The sequence below is a fragment of the Hemicordylus capensis genome, chromosome 3, assembly GCF_027244095.1.
Source record: "Hemicordylus capensis ecotype Gifberg chromosome 3, rHemCap1.1.pri, whole genome shotgun sequence".
NCBI lineage: Eukaryota > Metazoa > Chordata > Lepidosauria > Squamata > Cordylidae > Hemicordylus > Hemicordylus capensis.
In genome coordinates, this window is record NC_069659.1 from 26153112 (window position 1) to 26179910 (window position 26799).

At 44.4% G+C, this 26799-nt stretch overlaps 1 protein-coding gene across 1 annotated transcript; it reads right to left on the reverse strand.

Annotated features, from left to right (window-relative positions):
- Positions 1-8875: 8875 nt before the first annotated feature.
- LOC128351375 (matrix metalloproteinase-18-like) lies at positions 8876-21069 on the reverse strand. Its single transcript, XM_053310871.1, has 6 exons — positions 21021-21069; positions 16429-16655; positions 16178-16323; positions 13243-13368; positions 10734-10895; positions 8876-9050 (listed from the first exon to the last, which is right to left on the reverse strand). Exons 2-6 carry the CDS (start codon positions 16578-16580, stop codon positions 9034-9036), a joined length of 603 nt encoding a protein of 200 aa, XP_053166846.1. The 5' UTR covers positions 16581-16655; positions 21021-21069; the 3' UTR covers positions 8876-9033.
- Positions 21070-26799: the final 5730 nt, after the last annotated feature.

Genomic DNA, 26799 nt, shown 5'->3' on the forward strand with positions numbered 1-26799 from the left:
CGCTCTAATGCGGCACGCCATAGCCCCATTCAGACATTGCTGAGTGCAGCAGCACTCATAGTTCGGGCTCCAAAAGCAGGGGAAGTCCCGCCCCTCTGCTGTCACTCACCCCCTCCTGCCAGGCATTTATGGTTATGGCACCATTGGTGTGAAGGGGGAAGTGACATAACCATCATGGCTGGCGCTTCTGTGAGCAGCAGCCTGCATCGCCCAAGGTTGCCAATCATGGAAATGCTGGCCATTGTGGTTATGGTGCTTCCCCCTTTACACAAATGGTGCTGTAAGTGTGAGTGCCCAGCAGCGGGTGAGTGACAGTGGCAGCATGGGTCTTCTCTCTTTCAGAGCCTGCCCTCCTTCCCTTACACTCTGTTCAGATGCCATGCAGGGACTTCACACAATATTTGCGGTGCAACCTGCTTTGCTTTCTGAAAGTAGCCAGCTTTTTCCTTCATTCATTCAAACAACACTACAGCCATCCCTTGCCAACCACGAGGGTTCTGTTCTGGGAAAACCTTGTGGTTTGCCAATTCGCGGCTGGTGAGCCAATGAAAATTATTTGAAATGGGGTTAGGGGAATCGCGGTCGCGAAAGTCTGAAAGATAAAGAAAAAATGCAAAGAAAATTGCCCCAAATCACCCAGAATCTCTTGAAATCACCAAGAATCAGCAAGAAGTGAGGGGGAACCTCCCAATCACCCCCAATCACCCTGGAACCCCCCCAATCACCCTAGAACCCCCCAAAATAATGAACCCCACCAAATCACAAACGATCTCATCAAACTGCGGATACTCAGATTGGGACTGGTGAGACCTGTCACAATTTCCCAGTTGTGGATACCCAAAACTGCGATTGGGAAAACTGTGGTTGGCAAGGGGTGACTATACTGAAAAGTAGTGGGTTATTCTCTGAAAGAAAGAGCTGGCCAGCAGGTGGAACTGCAAAATTCGCATGAGGTCCTTGCTTGGAATCTGAACACTGAGATTGTGCTGGGAACGAGGACAGAAACTGTGCAGGAGTGTATGGAAGTTGAGTAAACGTGCTTTGAATCTGCATGCATGTTTTTCACATAGCAGTTTATTGCCATCTGAAAATGGCCTAGGTCTTCCCGTACTCTGTGATCCTTTTCAAATGGATTGCATATACTCATTTGTGGTGACTGGTGGATTGATGCTTTGGGCAAAGGCAGAACACGTTCAAAGATCTAATACAATCAAATGTAAGCTGTTTCTGGGCTGTGCCACAAAAGAACCTCCCTGTTTATTGAAAACCAGATGTGTCAGGTATACCTTTCTCTCTGGGATGTTCTCTTTCTGGATGTTGGGAGGTGTTTTTTTGGTGTATGTGTGTGACTGTGTGTGTAGAATCACCCACACATATCTTCTCTGCCTATCCCTTAGCCTGAAGTGGTACAGTCTAAAAAAACCACTTTAGCACTTGATTCTACTCATTGAATAAACTGGTCCATATAAAGAGGTGAAAAGGTGTGGTTAGCACCCCTGCTAAGCAGAGGCACCTTTTAAAAGTGATGATTCTCTTTATTATTAAGCAGAGGGAGAGCAACTGGCCCTATCCATCCCCAGCACATCATCCCTCCAGTGGCTGTTGCTGGTATCTGTCTTTTTATATTGTGAGTTCTTTGTGGATAGGGGTCCTATCTATCTATCTATCTATCTATCTATCTATCTATCTATCTATCTATCTATCTAATTTCTATGTAAACCACTTTGGAACTTTTGTTGAAAAGCAGTATTTAAATATTCATCATTGTAGTGGTAGTAGTAGTTTTCCACTCAACTCTGGCAAGCAGAATTTGCTTTTGAAAACCAGATTAGTGGCAAGTTGCGAGTGTCAATATTCTTCTAGTTACTGCCTCTCTCTCTTCTATTGCTCTCTCGCTCTCTTAGGGCCAGGGCAGGTTAAATCACTATCTTGCTTCTTTCCCCTCTCTGTACAAGTAATGCAGCCAGGGTATTTGGGCTGCTTGCCCCGTTATAAAGGGCAGTTTTATGATGGCAGCACTGAGTGGCGAAGATGATTTGGGCATAAAGGAGGGAAGGAAAGCGTTCTGTTGAGCATCTGGCTGATCTATAAATATTTGCCATTCTGGAGTAAACTCATAAAACATGGGCCATTAATAGGGGGTTTAACAATGTTTTATGAGCATAGATAAAAATGAAGACATGAAAATCCTCTTAGACAGACAAGTTACTGCTTGATGAGGCCTTTGGAACTGTTCCAGTGGTTCCAGAGAGCCTAAAGGCAGCAAATTAATGACGTGTGTGAACAGATAGCAAAAGGATAGGCTCTAGTTTCTAAAATATCATTATGCACATCAGGGCCTGTTTTGACAATGCCGGTTCAGGAATCCCTTATCTTTGGGAGTTCTTGATGCAGAGGAGGCAAGATGTAAGCCCGTTCAGTCTGACCTTTCATCCTCATTCACACGCAACATGCATTCTCCTTGTGCATCGCTATCTACAAGAGTTGTTTCAGAGATGACACAGCCAACAAATATCCCTCGTATGTACATGATGATTAGCAGGTGAAAGAAAGAATGGCCATTTTCAAGAGTGTTGCAGCTTGCAGTGTAAGGGGTGGTGTGATGGTTAGGGGAGGGGTTCCCAGCTTGGGGCCCCAGATGTTGTTGGACTACAATTTCCTTTTTTTAATTAATTTTTTTATTGACATAAGAAAATAATACAGAAATACAGAATACAGAAAAAGAAGAGAACTCGAGTACAGTAGATACCATCTCATATATATTTTGTACATCAAACTGGAAAACAACACTTCTTCCTAACCACCTATCAGCATCTCCTCCTAACCACACATTTTCTAATTAGAACTTTCAACCACCAATCTTAAATCTTCAAACAGAACATTCAACTGAATAACTAAATATCAAAATTAAACAGTATCAAAATTAAAAGAAACCCGTTCAAGGATTCATTAGCAGAGAAAATCCAAATCTTGGATGAGGTATCCGACCCTGTGACAGATTATAACATATAAAGGGTTCCCAAGTACAGGTAACTTGGAAAATTAGAATATCGTGCAAAAGTCCATTAATTTCAGTAATGCAAATTAAAAGGTGAAACTGATATATGAGACAGACGCATTACATGCAAAGCGAGATTTGTTATAATTGTGATGATCATGGCGTACAGCTCATGAAAACCCCAAATCCACAATCCCAGAAAATTAGAATATTACATGGAACCACCCATTACATGGGTGTCAGATGTTTGGGCAGAGGGTGCAATTTCAGTGTTTGCCCTAGGTGCTATTTTCCCTAGATACGCCTCTGGCCAGGTGAGTGGTGGAAGCAATTCCCCGCCACAGGGGCTGCTGGGCGGCATGGAGCACCAGCTCCGTTTACACTTAAAGAAGCCGCCCGCCGCCCCTCCGGAAGCGCGTTCATGGCCCGCGCCTGAGAACGATATAGACTTCTCTGAGCTCTTTCAAGGAAAGACAGGTGTACACATGTAGGAACTACTATATGTAAAATGTTAAAATGGAATTTAATAATGGTGATTAAGAGCCAGCATAGTGTAGTGGTTAGAGTGTTGGACTAGGACCGGGAGAAGACCCGAGTTGAAATCCCCATTCAACCATGAAACTCACTGGATGACTCTGGGCCAGTCATGTATCTCTCATCCTAACCTACCATAGAGGGTTGTTGTGAGGATAAAAATAAACATGTACACCACTCTGAGTTCCTTAGAGGAAGAGCGAGATATAAATGTAAATAAATAAATAAATAGAATAAACCTCTGAGTTTGGGTCCTCGGTTTCATCATGCATGGACCTGTGCTACATCCTACAGCCAATGTCTGGCATTCAGCTTCCTACTGGCCTTCAGTGGGTCTTACTTTCCTCCATCAAGTGGGATGCCAAGAGAACCAGTCATCCCAACTGTTATCGCCCTGTGGAAGTTTCAGGATGAGTGCCAGTTGACCATGGCACTTGCTCTAGGTAAGCAGCTGCGGTTACCCCTCAAAAGGAGCTATTGTTTCATTACATCACAAAACTGGCTCATGGAACGCCAGGGTGAGCAGAATATGTTTGCGGTATAGAAGAAATGACTCGTTATGTAACAATTTCAGTATCCCGTGCAAACAATACTCAGCAGGACAGCATAGCAGCCTGACAATAGAGTTAAAGACCTTTTGCCAAATAATTTAATCCTAAAGAGTTTGTAGGCTTAAGCACTTCCTGGTACATTTGGTCTGTGGGAAATGGAACACCTCATACTTACATTTCTAAATGATGGAATAGTTCTTAGTGTAGGGGAAGGAAAGCTTGTAGGGTGTGGGAAGGCAGCAAAATTAACCATGAGAAGAGAAGCAACATATACATAACACATTTATATCCCACTCTTCCTCCAAGGAGCTCAGTGCGATATACATGGTTATCTTTATCCTCACAACAACCCTGTCAAGTAGGTTTGGCTGAAGGGTACATGACTGGCTCGGAGTCACCCAGTGAGTTTCATGGTTGTATGGGGATTCAAATTTGGGTCTTCTCAGTCCTAGTCCAACACTCTAACCACTACACCAAAGGAATAATCCTTATCAAAGCGTGTGAGTGAACTGGCATTATAAATAGCTATTGTGGCCAGAATTTCGTACACAAAACACTGAAGACAACCTATAATTTCAAAAATAAAGGAATGGCTCAAGAAAACATAAGATTTGGTTCTTACTACTCAATTAGCATAACATTTTGCAAGTCAAAGAGAGAGAAAATAAAAAGGGGACAAGTTTGTCAATAATTCAGGACCTGCTATTAATTTCTGCAAACTCAATCAGTTACAGATATAACAACTTCTTGTTTTTATGTTATTATAGTTACTTTTAAAAAATTGTAATTGTTTTGATTATTGTATTTCTCCTTTATTGTCATAGTAAAAACCCCTGCAGGACTTTAATAAATAACATGGGGCAAGCTTGAATGATAAAGAGGACTTTTAAAATATAGATGATTCAGGCTTTAATTGTTTTGAAAAAGTTGTCTTTAAGTAAGGTAAAGTAAAGGGAAAGTGTGCCGTCAAGTCGATTTTGACTCCTGGCGCCCACAGAGCCCTGTGGTTTTCTTTTGGTAGAATTCATGAGATCTGAATTCTATCCTCTGCTATCTAGGCAAAGAAGCACCTTTCAAATGTAAGATTCTCTTACGTTTCACAGCAGGAGAGCAAATGGTCCTATTCAACCCCAGCACAGCAACTCTCCAGCAGCTGTTTCTGGTGTCTGCTTTGTGGTTCGTTTTAGATTGGGAGCCCTTACTGGGGACAGGGTGTCATCTTCTTCTAATTCTTCTTTTTCTGTGTAGACCACTTTGAGAACTTCTCATTGAAAAGTGGTATATAAATAATATTAGTAAGTAAGTAGTAAGTATCCTGTCTCTTTGGGATTATGGCCTAACCACTGAGGCTCAGTCTATACATACAGAAAAATGAGGCAAGAGATAGAATGGGCCTGTAGGTAATGGATTATATCTTTCAATGCTCCCTGTGTTTAAAAAAAAATGCCCTGAAAGTACACAACGATCACAACAGAGAACAGGTTGGACTCGGATCTTCTCTAAAGTGTTGAAGGTTTGTTTCCTTGCATGGAGGGTTGCGTCTTCCAACATGGCAAAGCATTCAAAAATGGTGTCCGCCTACCTGAAGCTTAAAGTGGTACAGGGTATGCTACTACCTCAACATTTCACCACACCCTCTTAGGGCGACCTTAACCCCCACCGCAGCTCTTTACTTGTAAAGGGGAATCCTTGCCATATTGCCCTTTATGAGTATAGCTGTCGAGCCCCTTGAGCTGGCTCAGTAGCAGAACTGGAACGGGCTGGACTTGATCAAGCCTGAGCCTGAGCTGCCCATGGCAGCTCAAATCTGGTCTGGATTCAAGCTGGACCAGGCAATCTGGTCACATGCACATCGCTACATCCTCTGTCTTGAGCCCTCTTCAAGGCATTTTAAAAACAACAGCACTGCACAGGGTTACGCTGTTGAAAGCAGGTCTAGAAATCCTGCCTGGTGCATTAATCACCCCCTCATCCCTACCACTCATAGTTACAGCAAATACCGTAACTGTGATGATGGGCACTGCTGCCATAGGCAGTCTGGATTGCTCCAGGCTGCCAATCACAAAAGCACCTGCCATAATAGTTATGGGAATGAGTGATGCTGTGGGTGGGACTTATGGACCCACTCTCAATACTGTAACCATGTACAGGTGTTTAAAAAAAAACATCTGAAGAGAGCTTTTCTGTATGGGCACAGCAGGCCTAATGTAGTGCACCCAAGGGGGTTGGGGGCAGTGGTTATGTGTCCCGCAAACAGTCGCTTCCCATGCCACATGAGGCACTTTTAAAAACGGAGGGATGGTTCTAGCACAGTTTTTGGGACGACATGGGTTCTATTGCAATAGGTCAGAAAATGCGCTGGATGTACATAAACCTCAGGAGTGCCTCAGGTAGCTCTTTGAATTTGGTCTATGAAAACTGTGTCATTTTAAGGGGATGAAAGAGACAATTCATAAAAAACTGAAAAATCTCAGATAGTGGGTAGGCGCACAAAGAGAGAGGATACATAGGGAACTCTGAGAGAGACCCACAACTCGGGGAAATTTTACCTGCCCAGAAATCTCCTACTGGTGATTTCTTTAAGACAAAACAAGTATAGTAGCTTCCCACTTCCCATTTAACCCTCATCCGGATTTGGGGGTAGAGGAGAGCTGGTCTTGTGGTAGCAAGCATGACTTCTCCCCTTAGCTAAGCAGGGCCCACCCTGGTTGCATATGAATGGGAGACTAGAAATGTGAATACTGCAAGATATTCCCCATAGGGGATGTAGCAGAAGGTTTTTGCTGCATCTTTCTGGGAAGAACAGAAGGTTCCAAGTTCCCTCCCTGGCAGCATCTCCAAGATAGGGCTGAGAGAGATTCTTGCCTGCAACCTTGGATCAGCCGCTGCCAGTCTGTGAAGACAATACTGAGCTAGATAGACCAATGGTCTGACTGTGGGGGCTTCCTAGGTTCCTATGTTAGGGGTAGATTTCCACCCCCACCTGCGTAATGGTGCATATTTAAACAAGCAAACCACTGCACTCCCAGCTATGTTCTTTTTGTCAAACTCATACCTGGACTCTGGTGCATGATATAACCACAAGTATGACCCCTCACCATTTATGAAACCACTTAGACTGGTGGTTTATTTAACAAATATGCCAAATAAATAAATAAATAATGTCTTTGTCATTTATAAAAATAATAAAATAATAACCGAGTCAGATGGTTTGATGTGACAACATCACAAGTGATTTATAAGGTTTGATGACAAAGCCACACGGCAGAAGAGTACGCCTTGTCCACATCCTTGGGGATCAAAAATCGAAACTTCTCCAGCAAAACTAGACCAGGTATTACTCTGGACACCTCTTCCAATGACCCCACATCAGCCGTAGAGTCCAACTCATGGTGAATGTGAGTGACTTTACCCTCAAAGTGCTGTGCAAATGCGCCACAGCTTGCTACTGAGGGTTCTAATACTTCAAAAGGCCCTGCACCACCCGGAAAAGCCAGTCCTCCTGTCCAGTTGAAGAAACCAGATCCAGATTATGTCCCAATTCATGTGTTGGACCAACAGCATGTTGGGACAGCCCCATGGTTGTCATGGTGGCCATGAAGTCCTGAGCCTCTCCAGACAAGGTAGCCTCAGCATGGGTGTTGAAATTACCCAGAACAATCATTCAGGGAGTCCTTGACATCAGATCTGAGACGACTTCTGTGAGCTCAGGCAGGGAGACAGCTGGGTAGTGGGGTGGCTGGTACACCCAACAGAATCCCCATTCTGTCCAAAGAGCCCAACACCAGTACAAACATGAACACTCTGAACTGGCACAACTTGGACAGGGGGCCTAGAGAGGAACATGGAGCTTTTGTAAATTACATCAACCCCTCCTCACCACCGGTCCTCCAGCCTATGCTGATGCTGCACTAAATACCCAGGTGGACACACAGCTGGGACTAATATCTCCCAGCAACCCCGCCCCAGGCCTCTGTAATGCAAACCAGGTCCTTATATGGATTCTTATTAGTGTGGGGTTTGAAGTATTCATTTTAATTCAGTGAACCCATGGTGCTGCCCAACTCCGCAGAAACTGTGCTTGTGCGATACTGTTTAGGTGCGGGGCCCACGAGGGCAGCTGTGCAACTGCTGTCAGAAGAACGGCTTGCATGCCATTTAAATGGGTTTAAATGCCCTAATAGTGCAGCGGGGAAATGCTTGACTAGCAAGCAGAAGGTTGCCAGTTCAAATCCCTGCTGCTACTCTATTGGGTAGCAGCGATGTAGGAAGATGCTGAAAGGCATCATCTCATACTGCATGGGAGGAGGCAATGGTAAACCCCTCCTGTATTCTACCAAAAGAAAAACACAGGGCTCTGTGGGCGCCAGGCGTCGAAATAGACTTGACGACACACTTTACATTTACCTTTAAATGCCCGTTTGGTGCCAAGGGTGGGCGGTGCATTCCAAAAGGCACAGATCCCTTCAACAAACCCCCTTGAGGGTTGTGGCCAACGGCTGCAACCCTTCAGAAGTTCTGATGCCTTCCCCACAGTCTGGTGATGCCAGCGCTATGTAGCTTGCTGGAATGCAGCCTCAGTGGATCAGGAATGGGAAACATACGTCACTATTGTGCTCAAAAATTATTTTAAAACTAATCTACATAATATGCAAATTAGGCACCCAGATTTAGAAAGCCATAATACACAACCCTATGTGGCCTGAAAATATTGGAGGGGGGGAATCAATGGGATTACTTGGAAGTAGGAGGTCCTACTCATCTTCAAAAAAAACCCTCATGACTTCAGATGTGGGTTAAAAATCTAATTTATTAAAAAAAAACCAACTCCACAACTTGTCATTTTAAATTCCATGCTGTTTTCCTTTATTTAAAAGACACATCTTTTGAAATGAATGTGAGTACAAAATATGAATATTTTATTTCTTCTTAAATACTTGGTGAGGTGATTCAGTTTGTCCTCCTTCCTGTAAAAAAAAGAGAGAGAGAGAGAGAAAGAAATTTGGACAAAAGCTAAGTAAAAATAGACATTTAGAAAGAAATAAGAAATACAAATAACCTCACCTGCATTATGTGTACATTTGTACCAACCCTAGCTCTGATGCAACAAAATGGCCTCCTCAACCTTGCCCCCCTGCTGTTTTTGGCCTACAACTCCCATAATCCCCAGCCATAGTGGCCAATAGCCAGGGATTATGGGAGTTGTAGGCCAACATCTGCAGAAGGGCTGAAGTGGAGCAGCCCTGGTATATAGGAAGATAGGAAACTGCCTTATTCCAAGTCAAGTCATTGGTTCTCAGCATTGTTGGTTTGCTCCACTTCAGCCCTCCTACAGATGTTGGCCGACAACTCCCATCATCCCTGACTACTGGACACTGTGGTTGGGGATTGTGGGAGTTGTAGTCCAAAAACAGCTGGTGGGGGGCAAAGCTGAGCGGCTCTGGTTTACACTGACTAGCAGTAACTCCAAGGTTCCAGGGAGGAGTCTTTCACAGTCCAACCTGGAGATGCCAGGGCCTGGGCCTGGGAATTTCTGTAGCTGCTGTAGAGCTGGAGCAGGAGATCCCAACCTTTGTTCCCATGGCGCTCACTCATTTGGGAGGGAGGAGGGGAGCCGGAAGGAGCTCTCCCTTGCTGTACCTCCACGCAGCAGAAGCTGCTTTAAGGTGAAATGGGGGAACTTCCTTCCCCACCCCAACCTTCCCAGTCCCCGCTGCAGCCATCTCGTTCCGCCGTGCAGGCAGCGGCATTTTGATGTAAAAGGGGGGGACTTGCCTCTCATCCCCCAGTCCCCACAGCAGCAGCCGTGCGGCCTTCACTGGCTGCCCCCTATTCTCTTGCTGCTGCAGCATTTAGAAGAAAAAGGTGGTGGTGGGGAGCTTGCTGGGGGTGGAAAATCCTTGGCCGCCTGTGGGCAGCAAAAGGCTTAATCCGCTCCTGATAGTCTGGGAAACATATCAGCAAGGATTCATAGGAACATAGGAAACTGCCATATACTAAATCAGACCCTTGGTCCATCGAGCTCAGCATTGTCTACACAGACTGGCAGCAGCTTCTCCAAGGTTGCAGGCAGGAGTTAGCCCTATCTTGGAGAAGCCAGAGAGGGAACTTGGAACCTTCTGCTCTTCCCAGAGCAGCTCCATCCCCTGAGGAGAATATCTTGCAGTGCTCACACTTCTAGTCTCCCATTCAAATGCAACCAGGGCAGACCCTGCTTAGCTAAGGGGACAAGTCATGCTTGCTACCATGAGACCAGCTTCTCCTTCAAACCAACAACTTCTTACTTCCTAGGCAAGCTACTTCCCTGCTGCACCATTAGGTGGCTGACCCCCTACTACATAGTTTACCATTTTCTTCTTTATGCCCATGCATATATATATATTTGGCTTCTGAGGTTATGGTTCATGCATCTAATAAAGGGGGATCTAGTCTCTGAAACCTTATGCCACAAAGAAATCTGTTGGTCTTTAAGGTGTCAGAAGTCACTTGGATGTTTCTCTGTCAGTAGTTGCTGTTTTTCTTAGCAGAGGTGTCCTCTTTTCTGACATCACAAAAATACTTCTTTGTAAAATGGTATCAGTGCCAAACCCCCATAAACTAGACTTTCCCACACTTAACATACGAAAAAACACTTTGCATAATGAAATTACCGTATAATCTCTGAATTCCTCGCCTATCGTCAGATGGAAGGCGGAATGTATTTGGGTTTTGGTATTTATAGGTAGGATACATCAAGGAACCACGGACATTTGAATGACCTAATCCCAAGGAATGGCCAAATTCATGTGCAGCAACAAGGAAGAGGTTGATTTCTGAAACACAGAATAGAAGGTTGATGAATGGTGAATATTAGTTACGTAACAAAAAATGGAGTTTGTGACTTGGAATAAAGTAGCTTCCTATCTTCAGGGCTGCTCAGTTTCAGCCCTCCTGCAGATGTTGGCCTACTACTCCCATAATCCCTGGCTATTGGCCACTGTGGCTGGGGATTATGGGAGTTGTAGCCCAAAAACAGCTTGGGGGGCCAAGGTTGAGCAGGCCAGCTATATACTCATTTTGTTGCATCAGAGCTAGGGTTGGGACAAATGTACACATAGTGCAAGTAAGGTTATTTCCCTGCTGTGGTGTGGATTTAATGTTCACGATGAGCTAGAATATCCAACGATTGCTATAATTTGAACTCACATTTTAATAATTTTGTTTAACTGGCATGATAAAACTGGAAGCTCCATATGTCCCAAAGGATGGCTATCTAGAAACTCTTGTATACAAGAAAACACTAAAGAGGTTAGACTTGGGCATGGTCTTCAATGTGGGATGTTTAGGGACTGTGCATCCTGTATACAAGGGGATCCGAGTGCGGCATATGCTTTCTCCCTCTCAGTGATAATGTTAGAAAGTGATGGAACCAGTGAAACTTCACTTTGGATGGAAGTAGCATGTTTGCTAAATGATACTCATGCTATGCTGTGGGTGGTGGGAAACTGGTTACATGATCCATACTTTGACTGGCTTTGTGACAGATAGAGCATTGCTGCATATCCTGCAGATGTTTTAATGCCCATTAGTGACACTGAATATGCCAGAAGGTCCACTGAACATTCCAAAACATAGAGCAATTGAAGGAGAAAAGCAGACCTGAGGATGTCAGTATCCCCATGGATGTATTAAGAATGTTGCATAGCTGTATATTCATGCAACAAATCAAATGGTGTTTCAGAATGGATAGCCTGCAGTTCAAACATTACACAGGCAGCGGCCTTATACCAAGTCAGAACATTGGTACTGCTAGCTCAGTATGGTCAACACTGTAGAATCCAAGGGAAAGAGTTGTGGTATGCAAGGACAAGGCAGTGGAGTGGAATCAGGAATATTAATAATTTAATGAAATAGATATTATGTACAGAGAGGCAAGTGCAGACTGCTTATCAGTGCTCTTGCTGCTGGCTATTCCTTAGACCTGCCTCTACTCCAGGACTGGAATATAAGTTACTAAAGCTTATAGATTGTGAGCCCTTTGGGGACAGGGATCCATCTTATTTATTTGGTATTTCTCTGCGTAAACCACCCTGAGCCATTTTTGGAAGGGCGGTATAGAAATCCAGTGAATGAATGAATGAATGAAGCCCCATTCAAAAGCTAGCCTGGATCAAGGAATGGATTAACCAAAAACACAAAAAACACCAGACTAACTGAGCAAAGAGGCATCTTCTAAAGTGGCAATTATCTTATAAATTGGTAAGCTGGAGATGCAATACACATATTTAAAAGGACTCCCAAGTATTTCTTTAAGACCTTCAAATGTATTGCATAAAAACAGATGATAAAACCTTGTAAAAATGTTGTTAGAAATGTTGTTAAAAGCATAATAAAAACAGATGTTTCGGCGTCAAACGCCAGCCTCAGTGTCGTTTCTACTTCTTCTGTGGATCACCTGCTTATATGGTTCAAGAAAACCATATTTACACAATAACTTTGAAGGTCTTAAAGAAATACCTGGGAATTATCGTATATTTTGCAGAGGGAGAGCAACTGGCCCTATCCTGCCCCAGCATGGCATCCCTCTAGTGGCTCTTCCTGGTGCCTACATTAGGAGCCCTTTGGGGACTGGGGAACATCTTATCTATTATTTATTGAGCTCTGGTCCTTCACCAAGACTGCAATCCCAAGAACACTTACTTGGGAATTAGTCCCACTGGAGTTGATGGGACTTACTTCTGAGTAAACATGGAGGGGACTGGGCTGTTCTAATTTATGTACAACCCTGAAGGTATATGAATGATAGGTCAAGTTTCCCGAGGTTAGTCATGGCAGTCATACTTAGCCACTCAGCTTGGAAACTGTAAACTGGAGTTAGCACCATCTGCAACTGATGGGCAGAGATGTCATGCCTAGGGCCACATCAGTGCTGATGTACTTCCCAGGAAATGCCTGCTTGTCCTTAGAGGGGTATGTTTTCTTCTCTCAGTGTTTAGCTAGCTAGGATAGAAATATATAAAATAATGCATACTTTGGAAAGATATTAAATATTAATTGCAGTGTTCATAATGATAGAATACTATGAACGCCCAATGAAATTAATACATAGCAGAACTGTTCATCAAGAAACAGGGAGGTGATGCTCTAGGCACTACACATGTTTTTATAGAGTGGCTTTACCATTGTTGGTTTCTGACCAGGTTTCATCTTCATCAAAATGGGCATCTCCCCCTGAGCCTGATCCAGGGGCATAAGCATGGGCCAGAGTTCCACCTTCTCCGTCAAAAGGGCTGTAGTCGCCATGGTCTGAATTGAAAAGGAAAGACAAGATCTCATTATTGCAAGAGATCCCCAAATATAAACGTGTTGTGTTCAGCATCCTGAAGTGTACAACTTGCTTATATTAATAAACAGTGGCAGCAGCTCCCAAACAAATTTCTCTGAATTTATTTCTTAAAGTTTAGTTCCTTGAATTAAATATTTCAGGCAGGAGCCAAACGTGCAGCCCTTCTCCGGCTACAATGGGAAGGGATACATCAATGCTTCTTGCACTGCCACCTGTTCTCTATAGTGGTGCCGCTGTTCACTGTTCTCTCTAATTTTTTTCCATCTGTGTGCAGAATGAGTTTTCTTCGGGGTGGCAATATCAAGGCAGTCTGTGCACACGTGTGCATCCAGAGTGGAGCCTTCCTGATTCAGCCTGAGCAGGATCTAAAATGAACTGAGCGGACATCAAAAATCTTGTGAGTGCACGCACGTGTGCAAGTGAGTTTCCTTACCCTTAGAGGGAACACTGCCGCTGTTTCTGTGTCTACAGCACCCGCTCTGCAAGTCATTCCCATTCTCGTTAGATATGCACACAATATAGTCAATATTCTACATTCACATTGTATCATGACCCTTGAGTAGCTAAGCACAGTGAAGTAGTAGAAGTCAAGTATTTATTGCTAATTGCTCCTTGGGGTTTTCTTCTGTAGGACCCCACAAGGTTCCAGCCCACGTTATTTATTATGGTGTCTTCAGTGTAGAAATAAAAGGCCAGTGGATGTGATCATGGAGAGATTGGCAGAAGGTATTTTTACTACATTGATGACTCTCAAATCCCTTTTTAAATTGTGTCACATGCACCATAAGTTATTGCAAAAGTTTTTCTGTGGCTTCCTTCACACCACACCACACCACACCACACCACACCACACATAAATGGTGGGACAATGTGAGAAGGGTCAATGAAACGATTTCTTCCTGCGTGAATGTCACCTGCCTGGCTAGGCTGCTGCAGGAACATACTGCTAGGTGCATCCCCCACTTCCCTGAACGGTGAAAGGTTCCAGGGGCATAGCACTTCTCGGATTCTGGCTTCCTCTGGAGGCAAGATCACTGGACAGTTATGGCATCTTTGTAATCGGGGTGGCCCTTTCATGAGGCAAGATGGGGCAGTCGCTTCATGTGGCAGATTACTATTGGACCTTCAGATTATACTGGTGGACAGTAGGGTAGATGCCTGGCACATCAATCAAATGGGAAAGGCCATAGGATTGGCTCTGCTCATGTAGTTTCTTCATTTATGCTCGTTCCTCAGTGCTGAGGGACTGCGCCATGAGGAAGGGGCACTCTGTTGGCACAGGTGCTGGCACAGGTGCATGTCAAGTGAGCCCTCACAATTATAATGTGGCCTGTGTAATCTCATGGACTGGATCCTGTAATGATCCTAGGTCTCTTACATCCTAGAAGATGGTTTGGTAACTGACACTTTGCTCTGGGGTCCGTCTCTATCCCCTTCAGGACAAGGTCATGGTGTCAGTCTGACCCATAAAGATTAAAAGTTGCTTTGAAGTACAGGAGGGCCTTGTTAATCACGGGTCCAGCACTGGTGGTTTTGCGTATCTGTGGTTGGGTAATAGGCACCTGTGGTATACACGAAAACCTCCCCAGGAGGAGGAAGGTTAAATCCGTGGGTTGGGGGTGGCTGGAAATGACCTCAGAGGTCCCCTCCAGCCGCCATTTTGAGTTCGGCAGAGATTGGGCGGAGATTGTGAGCCATTTTATGGCACTTTTTTTTTTTAAATGCAGGGAAAAAAACTGTAATTTTAGGCCAATATTTGGCTGATTTTCCTCCTCTTGGGAGGCATTACTGGAATACAGGGTACCTGTGGAGTATGGTAGGGCACTTTATTTGGAGACTTTTCATTGTTTTTAGCTCACTTTTTGTCCATGTCCCAGCCCTTTGAAACCTAACCCCCAGATTCCCATTGCCCTAATGCCATTCACAGTTGCAGTATCCACGGCACTAGCTGAGAATGGAACCCCCATGGTTTTCCTATCTATTCATTTTAATTAATTAATTAATTAATTAGTATACCGCCCTTCCAAAATGGCTCAGGGCGGTTTACAATTAAACCGCCCTGAGCCATATATTCATATATGAGAATTAAATATATATGAGAATTAAATATATGAGATATTATTCTCAATATATGAGAATTAAAACTGCAGACATGATATTGCCTCCTATTCCATCATGGCCACTATAATCTGCTGAGGCTTTTTTACAGCCACATCACCACCAGTGTGGATAATCACTCCTCAAAGATGGAGCAGTTGTGCTTTGGTTTATGATCTATGGTTTATGTGACCACTATGTGGCTCTTCGATTCATGTTTTTCATGTTGGATTTTCTGTGCTGTGGGGAAAAACAGGGATGGATCATGGATCATGGGGATACTGTGGGATAACCCTGGGATATGGATGCAGTCAAGTAGATCCCTGTGAATTGTGCATTAACCACCAATGGTGATTCCAGAATAAATCACCATCTGGAAGCACCCAGTCTCATACAAACATACAGCATAAACAGGGAGAACACACAGAAAGATGGAACTGGTGGGATGGCTACTTCATTCTGCTACAACCTTCCTCTGAAGATGCTTCAGCACCAAATCCTATTTTACGAAAGGTATATCCAGATATTTTTTTTTTAATGGAGCAGGTTTTTAATGGCTGGGAATATTTTTGGTTGCATGTTTTATCGGTAAGGTAATTGTCAGGCTTCCCTAGCAGGTAGACATCAATACGAAAAGTAGGAAACAAAATCAATAAATCTCAGCAGCCTTACCACCAGATGCAAAATGGATTTCTATATCAGCAGGTCCTGTTGTTCTGGAGAACCGCAGCGGAGTCACATCACTCCACACTTGTAATGCCCTTGCTATTGCCCTCTCCACCTGGTCTCTAGGCATATCTGGGGTGTAGTTATTAATCCTTTAAGAAATAATACAAAAAATAATACATTAGTGTTTTGGAAAATAGTATTGCGCATTTTTTTTTTTTTGCATTGATGAAAATGGCAAAAAACATACAACTAACCTGTATGTCAATGAGTCCTTATTCCAGCTTGGAGATCCTGGAAATGTACTGTAACCCAGGACATCAGGAACTCCACACCTAGGCTGATCCATTACATCTTGGGTTTCTATATCAATTACTCCTGTTACAGATAAGTGGAAAAACTCCTGCATTGCTTTGATTCGTTCTTCCAGGTTATGATGGACAGCTTTCTCCGGAAAAAACTTGTCAAGGTAACCCTGGACAAACTAATAAGAAAACAAATTAGCCTAATTTGTATCGCTAACAGGGGCAGGGCCACCATTGGGCGAATGGGTTCAAAGAACTGGGGCTGCCACTAATCAGGGGCTGTGAGCGCAGTCCCAGACATGCCCCCTGCGTCTGACATCAGAAGCGAGGGCATTATTTCAGTCCTGTTGAGCTGCAATCAGCCCGTCTGCGTTGGCAGTGCAGCCGGAGTGACTCTCTCTGCCTTAAAGGCAGGGAGAGAGCCACTCCTGGTCTCACTGCCAACATAGTGGGGCCGAACGATTTCCCTCCCAAACGGGGCAGTGTGGCCCTGTTTAGACTGGCCTGCCCTGCATTGGCAGTGCAGCCGGAATGGCTCTCCCTGCCTTTAAGGCAGGAAGAGTAGCTCCAGGCCATGCTGCCCAACACAGCACGGGCCGATCTCCCTTCCAAATGGCCCTGTTTGGGAGAGAGACCACGTCCCCCCACGTCTGGTGTCAGATGCAGGGATGTGGCTAGTGTCAGATGTGGGGGGGCGGGGCCAGGGGGCTGTGGCGGTGGCTGCACATGGGCCACCGTCAGCCTCCCTATGCTCCTGATCTCTAATAGGCTTATTGCACACCCTTCAACATTTTACAGATGAAAATAAGGATACTCATGGGTACTTGTAACACCTCCATAAAATTTATTTATTGCGAAAAATGTAAATTTCTTCTGACTCCCACCCCCACCACAATAGCAGCAGCAGCAGCAACAACTAGTGATTTGGGATGGACCCCCCCCCCCCGCCACAGTGGAATTTTCTTTCAGAAACAGAAAGAAAAAGCTGGGAAATGTTCATTTCTTCAACACTTCTCATTCCTAAAAAATATGAATTAATGTTGTAAAACAGTGCAACACAATGAATCAATAGCAGAATTGGGGAAATTGGGCAGATGGTTATCCTAATGATTTGCAACAGAGGTGTAAAACCCCAAACATACATTTATCCAAGTCAAATCAAAACAAAAGCTCAAGCACTTATTCCATCTTGTAGGCAAAGGAAAGCAAAGGGGAAGAGAGATGGTCTTGTGGTAAGGTAACGTGTGCAGTCAACTTGATTTGGATTCCTGGCGCCCACAGAGCCCTGTGTTTTTCTTTGGTAGAATACAGTAGGGATGTGCAAACAGGTTTGATGTCAAACATGTTCAACATTGAACCTGTTCGGTTTGACAATTTGGGGTCGAACCGAACCATCCCCTGTTCAGTCCGACCCTGGACCGAACACCCCCTGACTGTTTGGCAGTTCGTGGACTTTCCCTTCCCCTTAAATTAAAAAAAAAAATCTTTTAACCTTACCCCCTTTGGGGAAGTTCTTGGAGGCAGCGGGGGGGGGGTCTGCAGAGGTACCCCCCGCAGTCTCCCTTGCAACTCCCAAACCCACCCGTTCAGCTGGCTCTTCAGCCCATTCGGGCCTTCCCCCTCCGATGCAGTGGCCATTTTGGAGGTTGCCATGACTGCCGAAGAGCCGGCCGAACGGGTCAGTTTGGACTGCAAGGGAGGCTGGAGGGGGGAGGGGGAACCTCCGCGGATCCCCCACTGATCCAACAACTCCCCTGAAGGGGGTAAGCTTAAAATGATTTTTTTTAAAAAATAAAAATTTTAAAGTCCGCGAACCCCTGCCCTAACTGAACCAAACTGGGGGGGGAGGGGTTGGCGTGTTGAGAGGGTGCTGGACCAAACTGGCCCAGTCGTGTTCAAATCCGGTCTGGACTCAAACCGAACCGGGCCAGCCAATTCCGTGCACACCCCTAGAATCCTGTGAAGTATGAGATGACGCCTTTCAGCATCTTCCTATATTGCTGATGCCCGATATAGTACCAGTGGAGATTTGAACCGGCACCCTTCTGCTTGTGAGTCAAGCATTTCCCTGCTGTGCCACTTAAAGTGCAGTAGCAAGCATGAACTGTCCCCTTTGCTAAGTAGGGTATGCCCTGGTTTGCATTTGAATGGGAGACTACATGTGAGTGCTGTTAAAATAGAGATGAGAGAGACACTCCTGCCTGAAACCTTGCAGAAGCTGTTCGCAGTCTGTGCTGATAATACTGAGCTAGATGGTCCGGCTTGGTAAACAGCAGCATCTCATGCTTCTAAAACAACTTTGATTAGTTTTGGTTTCATTTCCAGTGAATACACACAGAGCAGCGTCTGCTCTCCTCTGTTGAGTTGGGTAGAGGTTGGAAGTGCTTGGATAAAACTAGTGCATTGTGTGAAATGCTGTTGTGTATTGTCTTCTAACATTTACAAGTATTCTAATCAAAATAATTTCTACATAAAGGTTTCAATTAGTTTGAATATAACATTAAAAACTTATTTGTGCTTTACTGATTTCTTTCCTAACAAAATATCTCAGCTCAAATCCTATGGCTATCAAGAAAACATTTCAGACATTTACAAGCACAAAATTTTAACATGAGGTACGTTTTATTTATTTATTACTTAATATACATGTGAAACTCTGAAAATTAGAATATCGTGCAAAAGTCCATTAATTTCAGTAATGCAAATTAAAAGGTGAAACTGATATATGAGACAGACGCATTACATGCAAAGCGAGATAAGTCAAGCCTTAATTTGTTATAATTGTGATGATCATGGCGTACAACTCATGAAAACCCCAAATCCACAATCTCAGAAAATTAGAATATTACATGGAACCAAGAAGACAAGGATTGAAGAATAGAACAATATCGGACCTCTGAAAAGTATAAGCATGCATATGTATTCAGTACTTGGTTTGGGCCCCTTTTGCAGCAATTACTGCCTTAATGCGGCGTGGCATGGATGCTATCAGCCTGTGGCACTGATGGGGTATTATGGAAGACCAGGATGCTTCATTAGCGGCCTTCAGCTCTTCTGCATTGTTTGGTCTCATGTCTCTCATCCTTCTCTTGGCAATGCCCCATAGATTCTCTATGGGGTCAGGTCAGGCGAGTTTGCTGGCCAATCAAGCACAGTACACTGTATACTTTTCAGAGGTCCGATATTGTTCAATTCTTCAATCCTTGTCTTCTTGGTTCCTTGTAATATTCTAATTTTCTGAGATTGTGGATTTGGGGTTTTCATGAGTTGTACGCCATGATCATCACAATTATAACAAATTAAGGCTTGACTTATCTCGCTTTGCATGTAATGCGTCTGTCTCATATATCAGTTTCACCTTTTAATTTGCATTACTGAAATTAATGGACTTTTGCACGATATTCTAATTTTCCGAGTTTCACCTGTATGTCAAACACCACAACTGGAAATTCATAATGTTCTGGAAAACCCATACCAACTGTTCTGGTTTTTGTTTGTAAGCTGCTCTTACAATAATTATTGCAATTAATATTATTGTTGTAATTATTATAAATAATTATTAACAATAATTATTACTCTAAGGGCAGTTTACAAACAAAAATTAAAACTGTGAACATACAAAACATTACTTTTCAAAGGCACAATAAAACAGCTCTATCTATCTATCTATCTATCTATCTATCTATCAATCATTTTAAAGGCCTGGGTGTGTAAAAAGACCTCCACCTGGAGGTTTTACGCACAACAGTTTTTACTGCGGGTTTTCCAGGAGGCTTTACTGTGAACGTAAAGCTGACTCAAAAAAACCCTGAAAATAGTAGAGTTTTTTTACTCCAGAGATAAATCAGGCTTCACTTGAGTGCAGTGGAAAATCTGAATTGCACATGTGGATTGCTCTCTGATAACTCGCAGGGACTTTGGGGGAAATCTGGCCGATATGTGTTCTTGCACCCTCCCTTCCAGAGGAGATGGGTCCTAAAAGCAAAAACTTCGCGGTAGAACTGATGTGCATAAAACTTCCTGGTGCTGGGAATATAAGAGATTAGGGGTGAGATGAGGTGAGGTGAGGTGAGCATCATCAACATCATCACCATCATAATTATTATGGATAATAAACCACCTCATATTGGAGACTGAAGCAAACAACTTCATGGCTGAGACAAGAATTGAAACAAGAATGTTCAGCTCATAGATCACACTTTCAACCAATTCACCTTCTGCCCTGCAATACTACACTTGCATTTTGGGCAGTATACAAATATATTGAATAAATAAATAAATAAATATCTACATGCCAGCTACCTCCATGTATTCCCCCCTGCCTTTTGTTGCACCTGCAATGATTAAACATAGCATGCAAACAAAACAAAAACTACAATAACAAAACACACACACACACACACACACACACACACACTCTGCATGCATCATACAAATATCCCATCAAGAAGCACAATAATGAGCATGCTTCCTGAAATATAGCAGTGGGATACTTACTACCAGACAATTCTATGGCAGCAGGTTATGCTTTGATGGCTGCTTACCTCTATGGATTTCAGACCCTTGCTGTGTAATAACAGGGGTTTGCGAACCAGCGGCAAGGCAAAGCTGAAAGGCAATAAGATCACAATGCAAAGAAGGGTCATGTGCCTCATTGTGGAGGTCGTCAAGCAGCCTTCACTAAAAGTAGAAAGTCTTTGGTCTCCGATATCCTGCAGCCCAGGAGGGCAACCTTATATATGCCTGACCAGTGAACATGTTGCAAAGATCCAGGTGACTCACTTTCTAGTGTTGGCATGTGCTTATGTGCATATTACAGATTTTTTTCAAGTGTCACCATTCCAAAATGATTATGAGGAAGCATTAAATGATGCCCTTTTTTGTTGTTGACATTTCCACTGATGTCACACCAGAGCAAAAGGTTCTGTTTTCCTCCCCCATTCCATCCCTTCTTTCTTCTGCTGAAACCAAAGGATATAGGGAAGTTGGCTTCTTGAAATTCAGCTTATACATCTACCGCACAACTCCACCTTCTTTCCCTTGGGCAATTTTCTTTGTTTGCCACTGAGACTCATTGCAACATTCTGGTCTGTGTAGACAGCTAGTTAGGCAGAGCAGATGACTTGTTAATCATTTAGGCTTTGTGTGGGTAAAAAAGTGAAAAGTAGCACATAGATAACATGTACAAAAGGTTTCTGTCAGAAGGTTTCTGTCAGGAGATCCACAATTTGTCAAGCTGTTACTAATCCAGAAGGGGCTGGCTGAGATTAGTAATATGCTTCCTCTCAAAGGAAACTTCACACATTACCAAGGGCACCATTAGGGGGTGAACCATGGGGCACAGCCCCCCCCCCGCCCCGTGAATTGCTGAGAGACCTGAATCTCATCAGCCACCTCCTTCCTGCATGAGTTCTTCTAGAAAGGAAGTGCAGCCCTGGGAGGCACTTGCAGGGAACATGGGAGAGACAGGGGCGGAGCCACCATTGCGCAGGGGTGTTCAAAGAACTTGGGCCGCCGTGCTTAGGGGCCGCGCCTGGTGCCCCAGCCACACCCCCCGCGTCAGACACAGGGTGTGTGGCCATGATAGCAAACAGGGCCACGTGCTCCGTTTGCAAGAATATTTCAGCCGGGATCACCTCTCCCTGCTTGCAAAAGCAGGGAGACATGTTCCCGGCCAGGCTGGGAAGGAACCCAGTGCGGGGTGAAGCCTTCCAAAAACTGAGCCGCATGGTGCTCCTGGCTGAAAGTTACTTGCAAACGGGGCATCCCCCCCTTTGCTAACATGGCCATGCCCTCTGCCTTTGATGTCAGATGCAGGGGGTGTGGCTGGACAGGGGCCATTGGCATCCTTGCTCTACCAGTGGGGAGAGAGCTTCTAGTTTCACCTGGCTCTCCGCTGCTTCCACTTTCATAGGTGCTGTATTAAAAGAAACCTTTAAAAAGTAATTATTCTTGGTGGTTATGATTGAGTTTACTTGTCAAAGTGGGGGCTGTGGTCCTGGGGCCACAATCTTTTAATCTATTATATTAATTCTCCTGGGTGTGCCTTGGAATGTGCGTCCCAGAGCCCAGCTGATTGGCTGGGTAGTGGACGGGCCTGATTGGCTGTGGCGCACCTAGGAGGATTGGTCACCATGGCAGCAGCAGGCCTGGTCGCGGAGGCCAGAGGCAGTGGCGGGCCCAGTTGGCAATGAGGGTTTACTGTCGAGTTGCCATATTCTGGCTTTCCAAAGCCGGGTGCCTGATTTGCATATTATGTAAATTGGCTTGAAAATAATTTTGCGTATGCAAATTAGCAGCTGCATTTTCCAGTAGACTTGTATTTGCTCTGGTTATATCTATCAACAATAGTTGGGGGAGATATCTTTGCCTGACCATTTTCCTTGCCATAGTAACAGCAGCAATAGAACAACAACAAAAAGCACAGCTTTTTAATTAAGGCTGCAATTCTGTTCACTAATATTTGAGAGAAGATCTGATTGAAACCAATGGTCCTTCTAATTAGGCATGCATTGAACGTAAAGTCAAGCAAGTCTTTAAACATTATAATACACAGCCTGGTAGGCAGGCAGTGATTTACATCAAAAGCAAACTATCAACTGCCCAATAGATATCCCATGCTGAAAAAAACAAAGGCAACATTCCTCAGTGGATTACTGTACTTGTGAACCCCTCCCAGCTAGCCTCCTGTGCTACCTCTCTTAATCCAAGTCCAGTGGTTGAGCGGAATAGTGACTACACACTTTGCTCCATAACTCCACTTCTACAAGGACTAGAGCTTAACTTTTTTTTTATTTTTTATTTTAAAGAAAGCTGAAATCCAGGTGAAACTGGGTGGGCAATCTGGGTGAGATGCTCAAAATCTGGGTGAAACCTGAAATTCCAGGGGGGCATGGCAACTCTAGGTTAAGGTTAATGGCTCTGACCCTAGTCAAGATGGAGGAGGTCATGCAAGGTCTTGTAAGTAGATTTGATCTGATCGGAAGGACTGATGAGCTACAAGATAGCTTAAGATAATTTATTTTTTATTTTCCTTTGTAAACTGCTTTGTGAACTTTGATTGAAAAATGGTTTATAAATACTTGTAGTGATTAAAAAACAACAACAACTCCTTGTTCCCCCTCCCATCCAATGAGGGATTTGTGTTTGGTCAGTAAAAGAGATAACTGGGTATTTTTCACACATGGCTTCATGCCCTGGGGTATCTGAAGAGTGAATCTGCTTCGTAGCAGATTCACAGATGTTTAATTCGGGGGATTAAATGGACAGTTTACATAGGGCCGGCTCCTCTTCGCAATCCCTGCAGATCTTTATCCTGTGCGCGTTCCTACAGCTTGCTCTGGGTTTTTTTCTCCAACCAATCCCATCTCAGAGGAGGAGGCGAGAGAGCTATTTTGTTGTTAGTTTGACAGCTGGTTATGGAAAACTGGCATGACAAGCAGACGGATCAAACAACAGAATGCTTAACCTTAACCCTGACCCTGCCTTTGTGAGTAACTGCCTTCATCACCTCATGTCCCCCCCACCATCCCAGACAATAAGAACATAAGAACACAGCCCTGCTGGATCAGGCCCAAGGCCCATCTAGTCCAGCATCCTGTTTGAGGGCATGTCCTCTCTCCTGCTGTTACTCCCCTGCAACTGGCACTCAGAGGCATCCTGCCTTTGAGGTTGGAGGTGGCCTATAGCTCTCTGACTAGTAGCCGATGATAGACCTCTCCTCCATGAAGTTATCCAAACCCCTTTTAAAGCCATCCAGGTTGTTGACTGTCACCACATCTCGTGGCAGAGAATTCCACAAGCGGATTATGCATTGTGTGAAAAAGTACTTCCGTTTGCTGGTCCTAAATTTCCTGGCAATCAATTTCATGGGATGACCCCTGGTTCTAGTGTTATGTGAGAGGGAGAAAAATTTCTCTCTATCCACCTGCTCCACACCATGCATGATTTTATAGACCTCTATCATGTCATGTCTATAGATCTGTATCACGTCATGATAACCCATGGCAGGGTTAGGGTTAGGGTTAGGCGTTCTGTTGTTTGATCCATCTGCTTGGCAACTTGTCATGCTGGTTTTCTGTAACCAGCTGTCGACTAACAACATATCATTTAAAAGCTCTTTGTCAGGAAGAAAAATGCAGCTTTAATCAGCTCAGACACAAAGGGCTCTGGTTACATCGGAACCTGTAGTTGCCATTTTGCATATGTAAAGCCTATGTTAAGACCCACATTTTGCAGTTTGTGCTTGTGTTTAGCCCAGGGATTTCTCCCTTCCCCTCCCCTTCTGGACTCCCTCCACAGAATTCCACCAATCTGTCACAACCTCTCCCTCGCCCAGTGCTTGCAATTGCAAATTACTTAGAGCAGACCACACCAAACACAGCTGTCAAACTCCCCTTAATTGAGTTTTGAATAATGCTGCATTTCTGGCAATGGCCACTCCACACATCTCGGGAAATGCCCCATGGCATACTAGAAGGCTCATTTTTTCAAAACAAGACAAAACAACCCTGCTGCACATAGGATTCGTTTTTACCCCCGACATAATTTGGGCCAAGCTAGAATGCGCAGCAGTAATTTGGGGAAAAGCAGAATCCTGTCTGTAATGGTCCCTGATAGCCTGCAGTGACTTCGGGGTAAAATATGTGGACTGGCACACTCCATTCTAGAGGAGATTTGAATTAAAAGCCATGTGTGCAAAAGCCTCCAGGCAAGCAAGGTCAATATACAGAGAGCCAGATTGATTCTCTTACTGAAGGCTGGAATGAATACTCTAAAAGGAAAGCTGGAGCACCTTATGATGCGTGGTTCTGCTCTCTGGGAACTCAAAGGGATGTGCACGGAACCGGCAGGGGCCGGTTCGATGGCAGGAGGGTGGTGGCTTTAAGGGCGGGGGAGGATGCACTTACCCCTCCTGCCGCGTTCCCCCCGCTGGTGCATTTCTCGCTAGAAGCCCATCGGGGCAGCAGTGTACCTCCCTGCCACCCCGCTCCGATGTTATCCGGAAGTACCTGGAAGTAGCAGATGTGACTGCATGTGTTGCTCACACATGTGTGCATGTCATGTATTTCATGCGCATGCACCCGACATGCGTGTGTGATGTGCGCACGTGCGAGAGTAATGCGCACAGTTGCAGCTGATATTTCTGGGTACTTCCGGAGTGGCAGGGAGGTACACTGCCACCCCAATGGGCTTCTAGCGAGACATGCGCCAGTGAGGGAAGCGGTGTGTGTGTGTAAATGCATCCTCCCCCACCTTAAAACCACCCCCCATTATCAAACCCTCAAGCCGGGCAACACTTGAACTGGTTCGGAGGCCTGTAAAAGGGCCTCCGAACCTATTCATGCACATCCCTAGGAACAAACGTAGCCAGTTGCTGTGCTTGAAGGAGTGCTCTGCTATTTTATACTGCATTTTTCAACCTGTATTTTTGCAAATAACACAAATGTTACAAAGATGCCTGTAGTGTTAGTCAGGCTTGAGGGAGGACTAGGCCTCAGTTAGATTAACTGCTTGGAAGGCGGGCTTCTCAAAATAAAGAAGAAAGCCCGGGAGAATCAAATCCCTGTGGCCCAATCCAGAGTGAAAGGGAGGGTTTACTGGACAACAGCAGGGGAGGTGTGTGTTAGAGTTCAATTCCTTGGAGGCCTCTGAGTGAGGTCTGCTCAGCAACTACTGTAGGAAAAGGGGAAACTAACACCTTTGGGCTGGTAATCAACTGGAAATTCCTTACCTTGAAGTAAGTAGGAAGGATAAGAACCAGTTTAGCTAGATGCATCAGGGAATTTACAGTGGTCCCTCTACTTACGAAATTAATCCGTTCCGAATGCACATTTGTAAGTCGAAAAATTCGTAAGTCGAAAAGCGGTTTCCCATAGGAATGCATTGGGAACGGATTAATGCGTTCCGGAGCCTAGAAAAAAGACCCAGACCCTCAGTAAGGCTTGCAAACTGCACAGGAACATTTCTTTTCAAGAATAAACAGGCAGTAAACAGGCAGGCAAGTCAAGGAAACCGCATGTAAAATTCGTAAGTCTAGGAAACTCCATCTAAAAATTTGTAAGTCGAGGAAACCCCATCTAAAAATTTGTAAGTCGAAAAAACCGCATCTAAAACCGGATCTAAAACTGCCGTTTGTAACTCGAAAAATACTTATGTCGAGTAGTTTGTAAGTCGAGGGACCACTGTATTTTTGTTTAAGTGCTTGGATCTGACTGCATGGTTCTTGTAGTTCCTGGGGAAGGGGTGTATTTGAATGGAAGCAGAGATTGTTGATGTCACTATAGCTTTCCGGATCATCCAACTATTAATAAATCCTTGTTG